At 39.0% G+C, this 17968-nt stretch overlaps 1 protein-coding gene across 1 annotated transcript in view; it reads right to left on the bottom strand.

Moving 5' to 3' along the window:
• Positions 1 to 607: 607 nt before the first annotated feature.
• The window catches only part of LOC117234271 (protein groucho-like), an 83280-nt gene continuing 65919 nt past the window's right edge, over positions 608 to 17968 (bottom strand). The window contains exons 9-13 of the mRNA XM_033495317.1: positions 10912 to 11055; positions 8118 to 8665; positions 4759 to 5034; positions 2399 to 3002; positions 608 to 1572 (exon numbers count right to left, since the gene is read on the bottom strand). Coding sequence (XP_033351208.1) covers positions 1465 to 1572; positions 2399 to 3002; positions 4759 to 5034; positions 8118 to 8665; positions 10912 to 11055 — 1680 coding nt within the window. The 3' untranslated portion in view covers positions 608 to 1464. The remainder of the gene's footprint in view (positions 1573 to 2398; positions 3003 to 4758; positions 5035 to 8117; positions 8666 to 10911; positions 11056 to 17968) is intronic.

Raw genomic sequence — 17968 nt, 5'->3', positions numbered from 1 at the left:
CGGTGTCGTAATTTTCGCGACACGATACGCCAGCGTTGTGACTAAATATTGTTGACGCCATGCGTCGCTTTCTCTCTTTGTATCGGTCCTCTGGCTCTCTCGATCCACGTCGGCTGCCGCCGCGCCGTTGACACGTTTATGGGCACGGAGGCTCCGGGGACCAGGGCCGTGTGACGACCCTTGTTTTATATTTCCAGTGACGGGCGCCGGCACGCGTTCGTTAGTCTGTTCGGCCGCTTTCGAATGTTTGCGGCGCGAAGTGGTCTCGCCGCGCGTTCATCGGTTTTTATATTACAACCGTGGCGAGATAATATTTGCCCGCGATTTTCGTTTCATACCTACCCTTGCAGCATGATAAACCCATGCAGACGTGCGCGCGTGCGCGCGCGCGCGCACGCTCTCCCGCCGCGTATATGAGGTTATTTTTTCCCATCGAAACTCTATTTCTCTGCGTTGTTTTTTTTTATACCAATCACCCCCCTCCCCTTTTCTGTAAATACTCTGTTTTTTTTTCTCGTTTCCTTTGTTTTATTTTCGCTTGTTGTTTTTCGATGACGGTTCATAGGATTGCAGAGTCGAAGGGAGAGGAATGAATCGGATCAGCGAGTTCGTTATCGAGTATCACTTTTTATTTAATCGTCTCTCGTCACGATTCTGTTATTATTCTCTAAGCCAGACAATATTTACAAATTTTTTTTAGTTTCTCGTGTGTTCATGTTTCTCTGTGTGCGTGCGTGAGTGGGTGCGTGCGCGCGCGCGCGCGCGCTTGTGTATGTGTGTGTATGTGTATGTGGTTTCTTTTATTTTTCATTACTCACGTTCCGTCTCACTTTTAAGGGACGTAGAAAAATATCATGGTATACTTAAAGACTGAAGTATGTATATATAATATATATAATATATATACGTATATACAAAATGTACAAGGAGGAAAACGCGGTACGAATGCCAACGTTTGTTTTTAATTAATACGCGATCCCACCGCCCAAGTGGCGGCTGAACGCGCAACGAGCGGAACGAACTGTTTGATTTTCGAGCCTGCCGTTTTGGAAACGTTCGTTTCTTTCACGAGACCTCATCTTCTCGTCGTAAGAAGGACAATTCGATCGAGGAACGAAACGACGTCTTCCATTTCCGCTTCGTCTGTTTCTCCGATGTCACGAACGTGTTTCAAAGTCTCCTACGAAATTACTCGAGCAATATAATTTAATCGCGTTTCGTTCATTTCCATCGAATTCTTTTATTCGTTTCACGCGTTTCTGCTTTCTGGTTCGTTCGGCTCGTTTTCATTCTTGCACGGACCCTCTCTTCACCAAGAGCAACAACAACAACAATAACAAGAACAACGGCAACAAACGTCTCTCGTAATATCGTATAAGAATTATGTACACCCACGCCAACGGGAGTCCTCCAAGTCGGATGAATACGTTCGGTTGTGGTGTTCGGTCGTTGCGGTTTCGTCGTTCAGTACATCACCTCGTAGACTGTAGCCTTTTTGTCACCTGAACCGGTAACGATGTACCTGTCGTCCGCTGATATATCGCAGCTGAGCACAGATGACGATTCCTTCGACTGAAAACATCGTAAGATACGTCCTTCGTGAGTTAACTGGTTGTTAAAGAATTGCGTAAAAATATACGATGCCAAGACTTATATTCCAATTCATATACATTTCTTTCCGCGTTCTTTTTATATCGAAACAGCCTGGTCATCGAAGAAATCGTGCAAAATGTAAAGGACATTAACGATTTGCATTACGAATCTTATTTCCTTTTTGCATTATTTTTTCTTTTTTTTTTTTTATGGCGTCGTTAGAAGCGTCGCTCAATTAGAATTTGAAATCTGTTCCTTCGCGACACATTGTTTTTTACGTTTTGAATGATATACGATCTATGTGACAAGGGGTAACCATGACTCCGATTTAGACGAACAAATCAACACGTGCATTGACAATTTCCGCATAAAATATCCTAATGCGTATTCCGGGAAGTTATGGAAACTGATTGAAAAGGCACTCAAAACACAGAAGATTTAAAAAAAAAAAAAAAAAAAAAAAAAGAAAGACAGCAGAACCTTGGCATATTATTATAGAAAATTATTCCAAACAGATATAATTGAAATAAGCAAGATCGACTCTGCAATTAAAATACATTTTGTATCGTAAATAAGCAAGATTGATCGATCTCCTATAACTAAAGTACATTTTTTCTCGTAAACGATCAAGCGGTTGGCTACTTCTGCGCATTAGCCTAGGTACTCACGTTCGTCGAACATAACAGATCGTGCAAAAAGCGAAGATGTGGAAATTTAAAGAAACAAAACGATCAATGAAGAAACAAAAGATCAAATGAAACTACGCTATCTGTCGAATATTCTACTAAATCGCAAAAAGGCTTACCTGGAATATCGATGCTCCGTAAGGCGTGCGCCACGCGTTTAGCAGATTATCCTTGCCAGTGGAGACGAACCACTTGCCGCACGATGCGAATCTCAACGACAATACACAAGACTCGTGCAGGTGTAGCTGATACTTGTCCGGATTAGAGGCGTGCAACACCTCGACATTTGAATTCTCCATTCCAACGGCCAACCATTCTCCCGTGGGACAGTAGCCGAGAGAGAATATCTGCGAGGTGAAGTCGTGTTGCTTGAGCTGTCTGCCTTCTCGAAGATCCCACGAGCGAACCGTGTTGTCCAATCCACCGGTCCACAATTTCGAGCCATCGGCGGAGATGTCGATGCAGGACGCTCCATCCGTGTGACCTTGGAACTGTCTGACCAGAGTCTGATTCTGAAGATCCCAGACGGCGATGCTGCCGTCGCTGCAGCAGCTGAAGCAGACCTTCGAGTCCGGCGAGATCGCCAAAGCGTAACAGGCGGGGGCGGCAGAGATTAACTCGGCCTTGATCCTTGGTGTTGGACTCGCCAGATCCCAGATACTCAGCCGACTAGCTTCACCGCCAACTATCAGCGTTCTGCCATCCGGTAGCAGTTTCACTGACCTGGATATAATATACGTACGTTTCGTTATATCGTAGGTTTGGTTCTAAGTTTTGGCAAGTTTGTTTCGCGCTTGTCTGCGCTTGTTTGGTTTAAGGAAGATATCGAGGAACGCGTTATTCGTTGATTTCTACAGGATTGTACCTTCTCTTTTTTTTCTGATACAGGTATTTCGTTAAATTTAGGACGAAGTTTTCGTAGATTTATATCTCTGCTGAGTCGCAATCTTTATATCTTCACCGACAACGCTGAAATTTTCTAATTTTTTAATCCCTTTGTTCGAAACTAGTCTTTAAATACTGTGCGTAAGGCAACTTTGCCAAAATGTGGCAACCAGACTCACCGTTGCCAGCAAGCCGAAAATCACTTTACAACGAGTTCATTCGCACAAGTGTGAAAATCCGCGCGATTCGATCGATCGACAAACCAAATCCAGTCGAATATTCCGTATAAATAAAACGTTGTGTGACTGCAATTCATTCTGGAGATGAGGCGACGCGTCGCGAATTCCGCTCGTTTCGCTCGGTTTGACAGGGTTTTAAAAGTGGTAATCATTTTTACGCGGTGGACCGTGTCGAAATCGGGCGGACTGCAGCGGCCGTGATTAGCAACTGTGACCGATGGATCATAAAGTACCTTTTAATGCAGAAGAGGAGCGACGAGGGGGGGGGGGGGGAGGTAGAGCATGCATTACCGGACGAAATGTATTAAATTTGCCGGTGGCTCGGCCGTACGTTCAAAAAACGCGGCCGGGCTTCAATTACCGGCAGCGTATCGCGAACATTAACAGTCATATACGAGCGCGATATTATACATGCGGCCATATTCCAACGTTAAAACGTGCATCCAGCGCGAAATGTATCGTGAAAACGTCGCGCTGTCCCGTTTGTTCTATGCAAACCCGACACTTCGCCGCGATTTTTCGACGTTCCGTGCAACGAATACATCGAATCTCATTATGTCGATGTTTCGTTCGCTCCTGGCCATCTTTTCCCCTCGTTCCCCTCTTGTACGCCGTTCCGATTGATTCGTTTGATTCTGTGCTGATTGCCGGCCTGCTTTTACGAAATAAAACGGTGTGGCTCGCATAATTTCGTTCGTGTTATTGTAAGAGCGTTTGCCAGGTGTTTGATCAAATTAATTCGCATCGCCGCTAGAATCTCGCAATTGTTTTATTAAAAAGAAATTGCTTCATTACGTTTTATAGATGTTTATTGCGTTGTCTTGCGTGTGTGCTTCGCGTGATCTCTAAATCGATTCGAAGAAGATCTTCTGCAGTGCAATTAATAATATGTAAATGATAGAATACGTAAAGAATAGAACGTCATAACCGAGTCTGATATTGAAAGTAATTAAATTGCAAGTAAAAATATGCAGAAAGACGTGTATGTAACTAAATTACTTGTCGTTAATTCATAATGTATGAAAACGAAGGGTATAATAGAATTTGATAATCAAGTAGTCACGTTAGAATATCCAATTCAATTAAGCAAGAATACCTATGATCGGTGGTGTTGAATTATTGACATTTCTACATTTACCTGACCAACGAAGTAGTAAGTACCGTTCTCTTCGTTACATAAAAGTTTTCATTTCAACTAACGCAACGTCATACTTTTCATAGTTCTAACGTTAGAATGTTACATACGCGGAAAACGTTTCTCCTCCTCTTAATATTAATTGTCAGCATAGGAGACAGGGACGATAAAATAATTGAAAAGAGTAGAAGAAATCTAAAAATTTCACAGAATCACTCACCTGATATAGTTGTCAGGTTGTAGACAATCGAGCTGGGAGACCGACTTGGTGCTTCCTGTACCGCCCTGGCCAATGTCCCAGACCTTGACGCATCCCTTGCCGCCAGTATACACATATTTGGTCGGATTCGAGATCGTGACAGCACACACGACCTCCCCATGGCTGAGGGTATTAATTTGCCGCGCATGACGTGGTATCCCTTGTCCGCTGAGCGCATCCGGTGGGAAGGGCACCGGCTGCATCTGGCCCTCGCTCGACACGTGGAAGCTGTACGCGCTGAAACATCCAGAAAAATGCGACTCGTGCGGTGAACACGCGTCTGTCAACCATCCATTCGCTGTTCCGCTCGCTGACACGTTCGACGCGACCCGCGTTCGGGCAACGATCGTTCAACGAAATTGGAGAAGTTAATCGAGAGACAGGATTTTGCCTGATTTTGGTCATCAGACTGACTTTCTTTTTTACTTCTTTTTTTCTTTTTTTTTTTTTTTTTTTAGTTCTGTCGCTCTCTGTTTTTGGGAAACTGGTAGATGGATTTAAACTACGGGCGCTAACACGAGCGGAACGATTGGGAAGGGATGACTTTTTTCGTAGGAATAGCGCGTAATATTTTGTAGAATTTAATGGAACGACTGAGGAATTTAGTTAACACTGCACGGGCAAACTGAGTGAAAGTGTAATTTGGATGTGACAAAGGGCGTGAAATTGGGGGAAAATGATTTTTTTTCTCCATAGGAAGGTTTTATAGAATTTAATAGGTCGGTTGAGAAATTCGATTAATTAACATCGAATAGGCAAAGTGGTCTCTTTACGTGCAAACCTAGTTTTCTTATTTTTTCAGGCTTTCAACAAAATTTAGAAAAATTCTCCAACGCTGATCAACGTTTATATTTCGTTATACAATAGTTTGTTAAATCGAGTGTTTGAAGTTTTTTCGATAACGATAAAAATTCTTTTGTAAAAGAATTTCTGGTCTTAACTTTGCCTATGGAGGATTAATTAACGACTCGTTTAATAAAATTAGGATGTAGTTTTAGGATATTCTTGTGGATATTTTTAGACTACGAAAGAGGCTGATCCTTTCAGTATTTGTCATAATGAAACATTTCGAAAATAGAGAATTTATAGAAAGAAGAAAGGACACCGAAAATTATCTTATCCGCCTAAAGTGCATTAATGCGTTCCATAAATAGGATGTATACATACTAATTGCACAGAAATCTCGCATTTCATCAATCTTTATCTTGAGCATTAATCATACTGCACTGGCATTTGCATTTTAAAATAAAAATATCGATAACGCGTCGTATTTTAACCGTCCGTGGCTACAATAAACAATAGCATTGGTGAATCTTCGTAGCAAACAAAGCCGTAGATAACGAGCCCCGGGTGGCAAGCAGACCGAATATCAAACAACGTTAACAAAAACCGTATTATATGGATGTTCGATTTTTCATTAAAAAATATAAAGCGTATATTTTTATTGCTTAGCAAGAATCGTTAGTATCGTTCCATATAATTTTTTTTTTTTTTACAAAAAGAGAAATGGGAAATCGTAAATGGAAAATTGTATATTGGAAAGTTCCACTTTCTACGTAGGTAATTTCGAATGGTTTATTGATTGAGAGATTATTATCGTCACGACGAGTAATTGTGTCAAATACATATTCCCCCTTAATAATCCTCGATTTAAGGCTTCAGAACATTTAATCCAATTATCTTATCGCGGAACGTTCTGTCGAATTTTTATAATCTGCTTCGGAAAGCAAACAGCTTCGTGTCGCTCAGCCTTCGCCTATTCCAGATTCGTTTTCGAAACTGCTTATATACCTTACATCATCGTGTATCGTTAAATTTACCACTATCTCGTGGTATTAGCTATAAGATAAACGCGACACATTGTTATTCGTTTCATACTTTTATCGGTTTAAATAATGAGATTTGACTTTAGGCAGTCTGGTCTAAATACGTTGTTGAAAATAATTAAAAGGATTTTTCTGTTATTTTGGTCTTTCACTATCAATTGGATTGTACCAGTAAAATTAATCTTTATCACAGTATCGTATGTAATACGAATTAATCTACGAAGCCTAGAAGACTTCTTCGCACGATCCATGTAATATTATAGAATCTTTCGATAGAATCTTCCATAGCGTGAATAATGGTACGTGGATTAGGTTACGAGTATTTTTTTATTACAATTCAAATACGATTGAGTTGTAGTAGGAAAAAGAGGATATTGTATATATATAAAATTTGAAGTTATTTGAAAAATATATCACGCACGATACGTTATAAAATATTTATGGAAACACTGGTTGACAAAACGCGCAGTTGGTATTGGGGAAAAAACATTAAATGGTCAGGTGCTCGGGTGTTAAGAACTGAATGCATTGTTGCAGGAAAATATTTTGAAAAGTATGAGCTACGTGTGGAATAAAAGAGAAACAATTTTCATGATTCATTTTTTATATTTCAAAAATATCATCTTTCGAAAACACCGACGAAATATTTCTAAGCGTGTAATTATTTACATTAATTAGTGCATATTACGTTCTATGTAAAAATTAATATTAAAGATCGGCGAGAATTTAATTGGTCGCAAATATTGGCATTGACAATTCCGACATTAGTTCTCAGCAGACATTAGTTTTACTAATTCTGAGAACTAACTTAAAGTAGAACTCCATTTATCCGAACTTGTTGAGAGATAAAAAACAGTTCATGTAAGTAGAGTTCGTACAATAAGAGTTTACCAATTCTTCTCGCTACTTACTATTTTTCATTTACATAATAGTAGTTCACGTTCAGATCGGTCATCATTCAATCGTCAGGAATTCAGATAATCCAGCGCTGACTAAAATTTCGTTTCAATAAATAGTATTCAGATCAATGGAATTCTACGGTACTAAAAAAAACTAACAACGTTCACCAACTTAACCCTTTCGCTGCTACTGTCTTTAATCAATTGCGAAAAATCTATCGTAAACATAACGTTGCTCGTAACAAACACGCTTCTGACTTTGAAAGAAGAAATGCTTGATCAACGAGAAAATTAATAATCACAGATAGAACAGTCATTCTAGCAGCGAGTGCGTTAAATTTACGAACTTCGCGATTAGACGGCGGATTTTTATCCGATATTCGTCCTTCATAGAAAATGAACACAATATGCATACAATATGCAAAAGTATGCAAAACCTTGGAAATACGTTTTTCTTTTTCATATCTAACAGACAAGACCAATTTTCCTTCAACTTCAAATTTCTTTAATCGTATTCATGAAAATAGAAATTTGCATAAGAATCCGCAATCTGCTCACGATAATAGGAATATAGAAACTGCATATGTCTACTTACGGTTTGCCTCCGGGTACTCCAACGGATCCCATGGGAGCTCTCATGGCAACATGGGGATCGTAGAGCTGTTGAAGCGAAGGTGGTGCTCTAGGCGCCACGTAGCCGTTATAACCACCCATCATGTCGACATGAGGATGCTGTCCAGCTGGTGCCAGATGGTGAGGCGGTGGGCCGGGAGCGTAGTGTGGCGGATACGCGCTTGGTACACCGGGAGGCGGTGGTCCCTGAAGTAGCTTCGCCGATCCCGATGGTTTCAAACTGCCACCGATCGCCGAGCCTGAGGTCGGTGTCAAAGGCTTGGAGATCGGTGTCGTTGGTTTCTCTCGTTCCTCCATTTTCTTGGCCGACGGTGTACTCGCGTTGCTGCTCGTTCCACTTCTTGGTGAATGTGGAGGCACATCTTTCTTTGTCTGAACTCCGGCACCTATCGGTGTTACTTTGTCCAGACCGTTCTCTCGGGGTGACGTAGTACCGTTTACAACCGGACTCGTTGGTCCCTCGCTGGCATCGTCCACCACCAGGTCCTGATCGCTTTTCTCGCCGTCGCTCTGCAGAGATACGATGGTCGATAGGTTATTTTGCCATTCGTTATGTTCTTACACGTGGCTAGGTATAGTTAAAAGTTACACAGGGTGTTCAAAAATATGTGTTGAAGACTTTAAGTGTGTTTATACTGTAGTACACGTGCTCAGCAACCGCTTTGTTTATAATTCGTACGACCCCCCCCCCAAGGCCCCTCGTCCACGATACTACAATACTATAGCGCATTCTTTGCTCTTTTGGATCAAAAAAATCGACACTGGTCCTGCGATCGATTCTTTCCACGTAAAATCAATTTTTATCATTTACGAATGTTCCAGTTTCTTCGTTGAACGTAAAGAAACGAATTGATTCAGGAATGCGTCGATTCAAGATTATCAACAGAAAATTGCTACTATTATCAACGAGCATTGTTTCATAGACGCGAAACGAAGTAAAAATGTTCCTTGTGCAGCAAATGTTCCATGTTTTCATCTCATTGCAATGAGATGCTCACATCTACTCGAGCACCAACGTACTTGATTACGATTTATTGGATGGTTCTATTGAGCTCAATCTCTGTGTTTACGTTCAACGAAGAAACTTACAGTATCGTCGTTCATCGAATGTTCGTAAATAATAAAAATCGGTTTTGCGTCAAAAGGATCGATTGTAGGATTTATGTTGATTGATATAGAGTCTCGTACCTTTTTTTTAACACCTTATACGTATTATCGGCCAAGTTCTTAACTGTTCTAACACTATTTTTCAAAGAAATCAATTCATATAAAAAATGCGGATTCGTGGTAATACGATGAAAATTCTACTTAGAGAGCGATAAATATTCGTTTCTTTCAAATCCTAACTACACACTGTAGTGTCAAACGTCGTAAACTTTAAACTTAGTTTCCTCAGTTTACAAAAGGTAACGGAGATAGAACGGTTAAGAATTGAAACGATGATCGATTGCCCATAAAGAGTTGTAGAAACGAGATTAAAATTTAGTATAGCAAAGAGTGAAGTTTCTCGCTAGTTAAGTCAAAGGCAGTATTGATAGTTATTACGCATTTTCATTTTACATGTGTACACGTACATAGTTGTTTTTGCCCTAACACAGAGCTAAGATCGAGTCCAATTTAAACACGATATACGTATCATATCAATTGAAAAATATGGTCGATACAAAATTCGATATAACATCGAAAGGATAAACTTTCAAGGCCTGTATCGATACGATATTTTGTATTCCTCTTGTTGAATGCTATAAACTCGTAATATATTGAATTGTTTCTATAATACCTTACCGCATATAATGGTATTATATATAAATTTACTCAAATTCAGAAGATCCTCAAAATATAATTTGCTGACTTTGTAAAATCGCTCGAACGTAATTTGTGACGTCTGAATGATTCATGCTAGCCGGGGAATTTAAGATGACGCGGTTTTTCGTTTTATCGAAAGACTCGCTGAAAGTTTGTTGTTCACGCTGAAGTGTGTTTGAGCTTGCACGGTTTGTATCTAAGTTACATATTGGCGGAGTTAATCGGTGTTATCTTGTTTGAAGTTTCAATCACGGTTCAACGTTTCCTTCGTGCCCTATTAGCATTGGAATTATAACGGTACCTGATGCCAATTTCATCAATGTCGCTAATTAATTCGTAGCCTTATAATCGTTTGATAAATCAATCAATCAAAAGCAGATACTTGATCGATTATAGCGATAGATAAGGAAACTCGAACGTTTATCATCAATGTCTGCAATGAAAAGCATCGTATATATAAAGTCGCAAGTTTTCATTCATACACAATCAACGTCGTGATACAACAACAGACATATTTTATCTTAAATAATATATTCGTCAGATAAATATAAATAATATATAGGAATCGTGATTCTGATTTTGTTCGTTTAATAGCATTTCATTGTTCTTGTTTATTTACATTTTCCTAGTTGAAAATTATATCGATCGTACGTATAACGTGATTTATGAAAATTTCGAGGAAAGATCTTAACAAAACGATTAATATTAACTGCTTTATTTGAACACGTAGAGGTAATCTACAGTTTCAACAAATCTTTATGATGTACGCTCTATCCTATGTATATCTTTCATTTCTCGACCCCATTTCTCACTCCGACTCCATTTCCCTGAGAATCACAATTTTCTAAAGAAACACCGGCAAAACTGGGTCGAAAATGAAGCGAGAATGGTCGCGAGATTACGAAGACCAACAAGCTTAGCAAGAACAATAATACAGTGCAAACACTTACATGACCGATGTCCTTGTCCTGCTCCTTCTTCATCTTCTTGATGTGCATGGGATGGTCGTGGTGATTCTGAGAATGATGGGAATGATGCGTTTCCTGCGGTGTGCGTGGACGACTGTATTTATCACCGGGCGATATCGAGCTCCTCTGTAACGTGACGAAAATTACGGCTCTCGTGACGCGTACTCACTACTCACGCTCGTTTCAAATAACGCGCTATAAAATGACGCGAGAGATCGTCACCGATAATCGCGTTTCGATCGTATCTCTTGAATTTGAGGAAAGAAAGAAAAAAAAAGGAAAAAGAAAAGGAATACGTTTCCAAGTGACGTTTCGATCATAGACAATTTTTACACGTTATGTGTATCGTACAGATAAATTTTGATATCACATTATCCTTTTAAATTTGACACGATTGCCATGATTGCGTCGAGAACATTTCAAACTAATTTGAAAATGTACGTAAAAGCTACAAGATATTCAGTGCAAATAGACATAATTCGAAGAGATTATAAAAGCGTTTAAACATATTGAATAACTTATTTCACAAATTAGTGTAATTAGCGTAACTAGTTATCTTAGGTATATAAGTGTTAGTCCCGAAAGTTTTATAAGAAAATAATCTGTTCTAATAGAATAAAATGAATCATACATAATTCGATAAAATTCTATAAAACAAAGAATGTTTTGCATCTATTATTTCCTTATAAAACGAAGGAAGCTTTTGGGACAACCTAATATTAAAGATGTATGGTCCCACCGAATATCGAGGCTCATTAACACAACGCACATTTGTTTCTTTGAATACTTTTATCATCTCTGCGAGATATACAGGGTCCAACCGTATAACGTGTAAAAACAGGCACGAAGTGATTCCACGTGGAAAAATAAGAAAAATATGTAGAATAAAATTTGTGCACTCTCGGCTTAATCTTCCAGAGAATCAAGTTTGAAAATTTATCAAGTATAACTATATTCATATTATTCATATAGATACATGTATCAAGTATCATCTATATTTGCACTAAATATTTTCCGACTTCCATGTACATTTTCAAGTACATTTGAAACTTTTATCGTTATAATAACGATAATCCTATCTCGTTACGGTGCCCATGAAATGTTAAAATTGTTCCATATAAAACACATAATATACTTATAGAATATTTATATAACATAATATTATATATTATTACATTACATAATGTTACATATTACATAACGTTCAAACACTTACAGCTACTATGTGTCAAGATTCGATACCTTGAGCAACTACATATTACGAGATCGATTTAATGCATAGGAATGATGTTGCAGATGACGACAATGAACGAAGAGATACGGTTTTCTATCCGAGCAGAAGTATACGTTTACAGAGCCGTTAATCTCTGGTTAAATAACAGACAACCGGCATAGACTGAAACAACGGATTACCCACGTGTTTCCTGCGGTTCGATCAACGTGACAAAACCGTAATTACCCGCGTCGACGGTTATTATCAATTGTCACGCGACCGTTCGCGATAATCGATTTCGACTTTCCACCCGTGACAGCCGAACGACGAGCTTCGATACGTAGATTTCGGGAGGGAGGAGGGCAGTTTACGTTACGGTGAATAAAATCTCTATATCCGCGAGACGGAATTGCGTTCGAGAGATTCTCGGTGATTTTGATATGCGCAATATAATTTAACGATATTTCAACGGGATGGTATAACGCGTTTTGCGTGTTTTTCTGCCGTGGAAAATAGATCCCCCGATGCTTTTTACATACAAATTTGCGATACTTGTCTGCGAATTTGTAATTATACTCGATAACTTTGAAAGTCGTTGCAATTTCGACAACGACATAAAAAATCTAAAGAAGCTAATGTTGTGAAAATAAACCGTTATACGTTGAAGCGTAATTTAAAGTTAAAGAAGAAAGAGAAAAGAAGAAGAAAGGCACGTGTCTTCGCAAACGTTACAGGAGTTCTTAACTGTCCGTTAAAAACTCGTTTAATTATTCGCTTGCAAATGGAATGCTTTTTTACATTAACAATCAGTAACTAAAAGAATCAAGACTAATTCACTGGAACTTAAACAAACAGATCCATGTATGTACTTAAGCAAACTTCTGTCTGGCCCGGTTACCATTCGAAATTTCTACATCGGTCGAACGGACCGCGGTAACTGAAAACCAAGTGCAAACCGCCGAACCTTCGCCCCCAATTCCCGCTAACAATCACCGTTCCAACGTAACAAAACTTCGTCCTGTCTAATTCCCGTCGAGCCAATTTTCTCACACGTAACCTTCGAATTCATTCCCACAGAAATGCCGTTGGCGGCACGCGACGCGTCCACATTATATTCCGCATAGCCGTCCAGTTTGTAACGAAGCTTAATAGAATTCGAGGCTGGCCATGAACACGCTAAAATCCATGGAAAAGGGGAAAGCACGGTTGGGAGACGGGCCATGAATAGCACACGCGCGGCTCCAAACAGAATTAAAAGAAGCACGATACCGCGATACAGGCAGAAGGAAGGCAGAGGTACAATAAAAAAAAAAAAAAACACGCACACACACAAAAAAGGGAAGATAAAGGGGGGGAAAAGGGAACGAAGGGAAAAAAATGGAAGACGATGGTTTGGGAAGAGGTTGATAATGATTATAGAGTCGGCGCGATGGAAGAGAGAATAGGACGAGGAGACACACACGAGGGAGCGCGCAGCAAGGACGAAAGAACCAGAGAAAACTGCCCGAGGATGGGTCGAATAAGGAGAGAGGAAAATAGAATGGCGAGAGGCAGAATGAGAGGGCGTCGATGGGCGTTTCGCGGTCCCGCGATGATTACAGGCTCGGCAAACCTATAATACACGCTGCTATCTCCCCTTTCCCTCTCCTTCTTTATGGGTGCTCTGCTCTTTCCATTATTTTTCTTGTTTCTCTGTCTCTCTCCTTCCCTTGCTTCGTTCTTTTTCCTTTCTTCGACGCGTCCCTCTCTATTCATCTTGACTCCTTCTTCTTCTTCTTCTTCATCTTCTTCTTCTTCTTCTACTACTACCTCTGCACGTTCCATGGGGTCTGGTTCGGGACCATTCTCGCAAGAAGAAGGATCGTTACTTGCATTTTCTACGGGCGAACCGTGCCTCTTCCTTCCCTACGGCTACGACTTCGGAAAGAAAAGTTTCTGCACCGAAGAAGGAGAAAGAGAAAGAAAGATTGTGGGCCGACCCCCGGCACGCGGACTTTATTCCCTAAGCTCGATACAATCGAGAACTAGTATTCGTCTGTAATTACTTTTGTAACTTTAATGCTATTCCTTCTCGAGCGGTCGGGTATATCTTTCTCCTCTTGTTCCCGAGCGCGGATTCGTTCCGTTTCTCGCTCGATTTACACCGACCGGTCCCTCTTTGTTTCGTGCCTTCGCAACGAATAGCCAGTTTCGTAAGACAAATATAAAAGCCTCTTCTGCTATTATATCCTGCATTTTGACTTTATGTTATCAGATTCTAATCAGATTCTAACGTATCTAAATATTCCAAGTATGTAATAACAATGATTATAAATCGCTAAATAAAATTATAAATATGAAAGAGTATATGTAAATATGTATAAGTATAAAAAGTAGGTTATAAAAATTGTAGACATAAAAGTATAAAGATAGATACATTACGATGAAGGTAATATAGATATGTGTACTCGGTGGGAGCCAACATTGATTTTACCGAATACGTCTAAGTATTATAATTTGAAAAAAGATGAAGGAACTGGCAGGAGTTGGTTATCGCTAATGCTAATAGACGAGTTACTTTTTTTTAGATCGCAATGGCTCTCAGAAAAGTGCGATTTCACTTGTGCAAATGCATGTTGAAAGTGTGTAGAGTACAACGTATTACAAGTAATGTACAGGTTCAAATGTATTTGAATACGCCTGTGCTGTTTGCTAATTTTATTCAGAATCATTCATTTGTTGTCTTACTTGAAAGAACATGGAAGAACATCAATGTCTTATTGCTACACTAAACTCCAAGTTCTCGCATCAAGTACTAAAGTGTTGGATGATATTTGCGTATGTAATTCGACACAGTTTCGCGTACGTAAGAGCGATACTTCTAGAACTCTGCGTGTTAAGGAAATATGTAGATAAACTACAATTCTGTGATACAGTTTCCTTACTATTAGAGTATATTCCGTTCCCTACGGTTTTACGAAACAAGCTGTTTTTACCAACTTGATTATTCAAAAAAGTGGAATAATTAGAAGGTCTGAGACCGAAACCTCGAGGAAGTTTCTTCGTCTAAAATCTTTCCATTTCACTATCGTTTGCGAATAACGTTTCTTGCGCCGTGTTCAGTGACAAACAAGAAGAATAGGAAAGGAAACATCGCTCTAACTTTTTCCATTTCGAAATAAAACCCTCGATGTGAAACAGTTGTATGCTACAAAAATACATCGAAATTACCAACTCTGTTGCGAAACGTTTCAAAGCGTAGCGTAACCACCAACTAACCTACTAATATTCTTCTCTAACCATTTCCGTTCGGAAAGAATTTTTCTAAAAGTAAACACGATAGAACCGGAAAGCTCGGGAAGCTGAAAATTTTCCTTGGTCCGCGTTCGTTGAAACTGCAGTCCAACGAACCAAAACGCAGGAACGAGTGAAGTCGAAAGGCAAAGAGCACACGCTCTTTTCTTAGTAGCCGCGGTTAGGTATTTTTCATGCAGGCCTCTTTCACGTCCACCACTTTATACCACTCACGCGTTCGTCGAAAACATAATTGCGCGTACAGTGGGTGCTCGTAAGCGAAGTACGTCGAAGCACTCGTTGTACCCTTCACGCGCACGGAAAGTTACACGCGTGTAATGTAGCTGTAATACATGGCAGAAGGAGAGGGAATCAGAGAGAGAGAGAGAGAGAGAGAGAGATTGAGGAGGTCACGTTGCGAGTGCTCGTACGTCGAGTACGTTGTAGGTGCGTATACATGCCGCGTGTTCATGCTGCAACCCCGAGATTAGAAATATGTAGTTGTCTCGAGTGCATCATTTACGTCATCGAAGAAAATTCCGTAAAGTGGAACTCCGTTTATCTAGACTTTATTTATTGGAACGATGGTTTGCGTTTAACACTGTCGCAGATAACATTACTACGTACGGCTAATATTGTTTGAAGCTTCGGAGAAACGAAATGAAATTTTAGTTAACACATTGACTGCCACGCCGAAATCATGTTTCGCTCAGGACGCCACGGGAGTATTTTTATTATTTAAAGCATATAATAGGAAAATAATAATAAATTGATGATGGAAGACGACATTCTTCCCCAATGGACCGTTTATCTTATTGGTGCTCACGGATGACCACCGTGCTAACATGTTATAACAAGGCTTTGTTTATTTCAACAAACCATTCGCATTCGTTGTTTCGTCGTAAGCAAAACGTGCAGAATATATTGTCGAAACGTGTATAAGATATTAGTATTTGCTCATTCTATATATAATAGTAAGGTATGTGCACACTTGTAACTTCAATTACATGATTATAAAACAGCATTTACGATTATTTTCTAAGGTGTGTTTATAATAATATTCGTAGATTACCCCTCAAAGATATGGATGCAAACACAGCGCACCGTTAGATGCAAGATTTGTTCATTTTTTTTTATCGATGTTCTAATAAAAATGTTTAATTGTTCAATGGAGCACTTTTTATTTCAAAGTATCTTCTATTTATCGGTTATATTCAAAATGTCCTAATTGTCAATTTTCATTCAATTTTTAAATTGTAAAAAGTTCAAGCGTTCCGGTCACTAATGACCACCGTGATCACAGGAGAAACCGTCATGTATGACCAACGTGTCAGTCAAAACGTTAATAGGATTCAAGTAAGTTTATTAATCGGAGTAGTTAATTCAACTTTGCACGGTTCAATAAAAATTGATCAAATTATGCTTGTTTGTTTCCCTTTCTTTTTCTTTTGTTTTGTCACATCGCGAGATGCGTTTGACGTAAGACTGAATGAAACGATAATAATTGTCAATTTTCATACAATTTTTAAATTGTAAGAAGTTCAAACGCTCCGGTCACAAATGACCACCGTGTGGTGTCACAGGAAAAACCGTGGCCGGTCATACATGACCAACGTGGTAGTCAAAGTGTTAATTGTACGATTAAATGGATTTTTGTCGATCGAATCTATTTATCTGAACGTGAACTGATATTATGTGGATAAAATGAAGTAGTTAGTGAGGAAAATTGGACAATTTTTATTGTATAAACTACTTGTCTTCCAACGAATCTAGATGTATCGATAAATTTCAAATATTTTAACGTGGCTTAATTAAATTAAAAAATGTCAGGGAGGACATTAAAAGTTGAGATATTATATTATATTAGTAACGGTATAAGAACAATTGCAAAACATCATAAACGATATGTACAAGTTTCGTAGAAGCCAATAAACACCATTAGCGATGACTGAACTTCGTTCTTATTGTTTTGTATTATCTTTCTATATCAGATTTGATTCACCTCCTTGAGAGATACAATTGTCTGCGAAAGATTAACTAAAATACGCTCCTTGAGATAAAATGCGTCAGAGAGGAACGATTGTTTCTTCAATAATATTATTAAACGTTCAAGAAGCCAAGAAGTAACAATCACTTACTAAATATCGAATTCTGTATTACGTCTTTATTTTTTCAAACATTGTTATACCTCTTTTCGTAGGAACCTTAGTTTATACTTTTACTTCGTAGAAATGTTAATTTTTCGTCTGCGATTGTATCGAAAAAGGACAAAAAGAAAAAAGAAAATAGACAGTTTTAAAGAAAAACTATACACATATACGAACCTGTTAGTACATAAAATCAAAAATATTTATTGTTACAGTGGACGAAACGTGATATTTTTAAACGTGACTTTAAATTATTGTTAAATGTTATTGTTAATTCCTATCCATCGAAAAAGTGACGTCGATTTATTACATATCACCGATGGAGAGACGAACTTCTTTCCACGCTGAATGCACGCACATCGCGCGTCATAAATTCAATAACAGAGACGCGGATGTTGAAGCAATT

This window comes from Bombus vosnesenskii, unplaced genomic scaffold, assembly GCF_011952255.1.
Source record: "Bombus vosnesenskii isolate JDL3184/JDL3185 unplaced genomic scaffold, Bvos_JDL3184-5_v1.1 scf7180000013304, whole genome shotgun sequence".
NCBI lineage: Eukaryota > Metazoa > Arthropoda > Insecta > Hymenoptera > Apidae > Bombus > Bombus vosnesenskii.
This window is presented reverse-complemented; position numbering and strand designations above follow the sequence as displayed.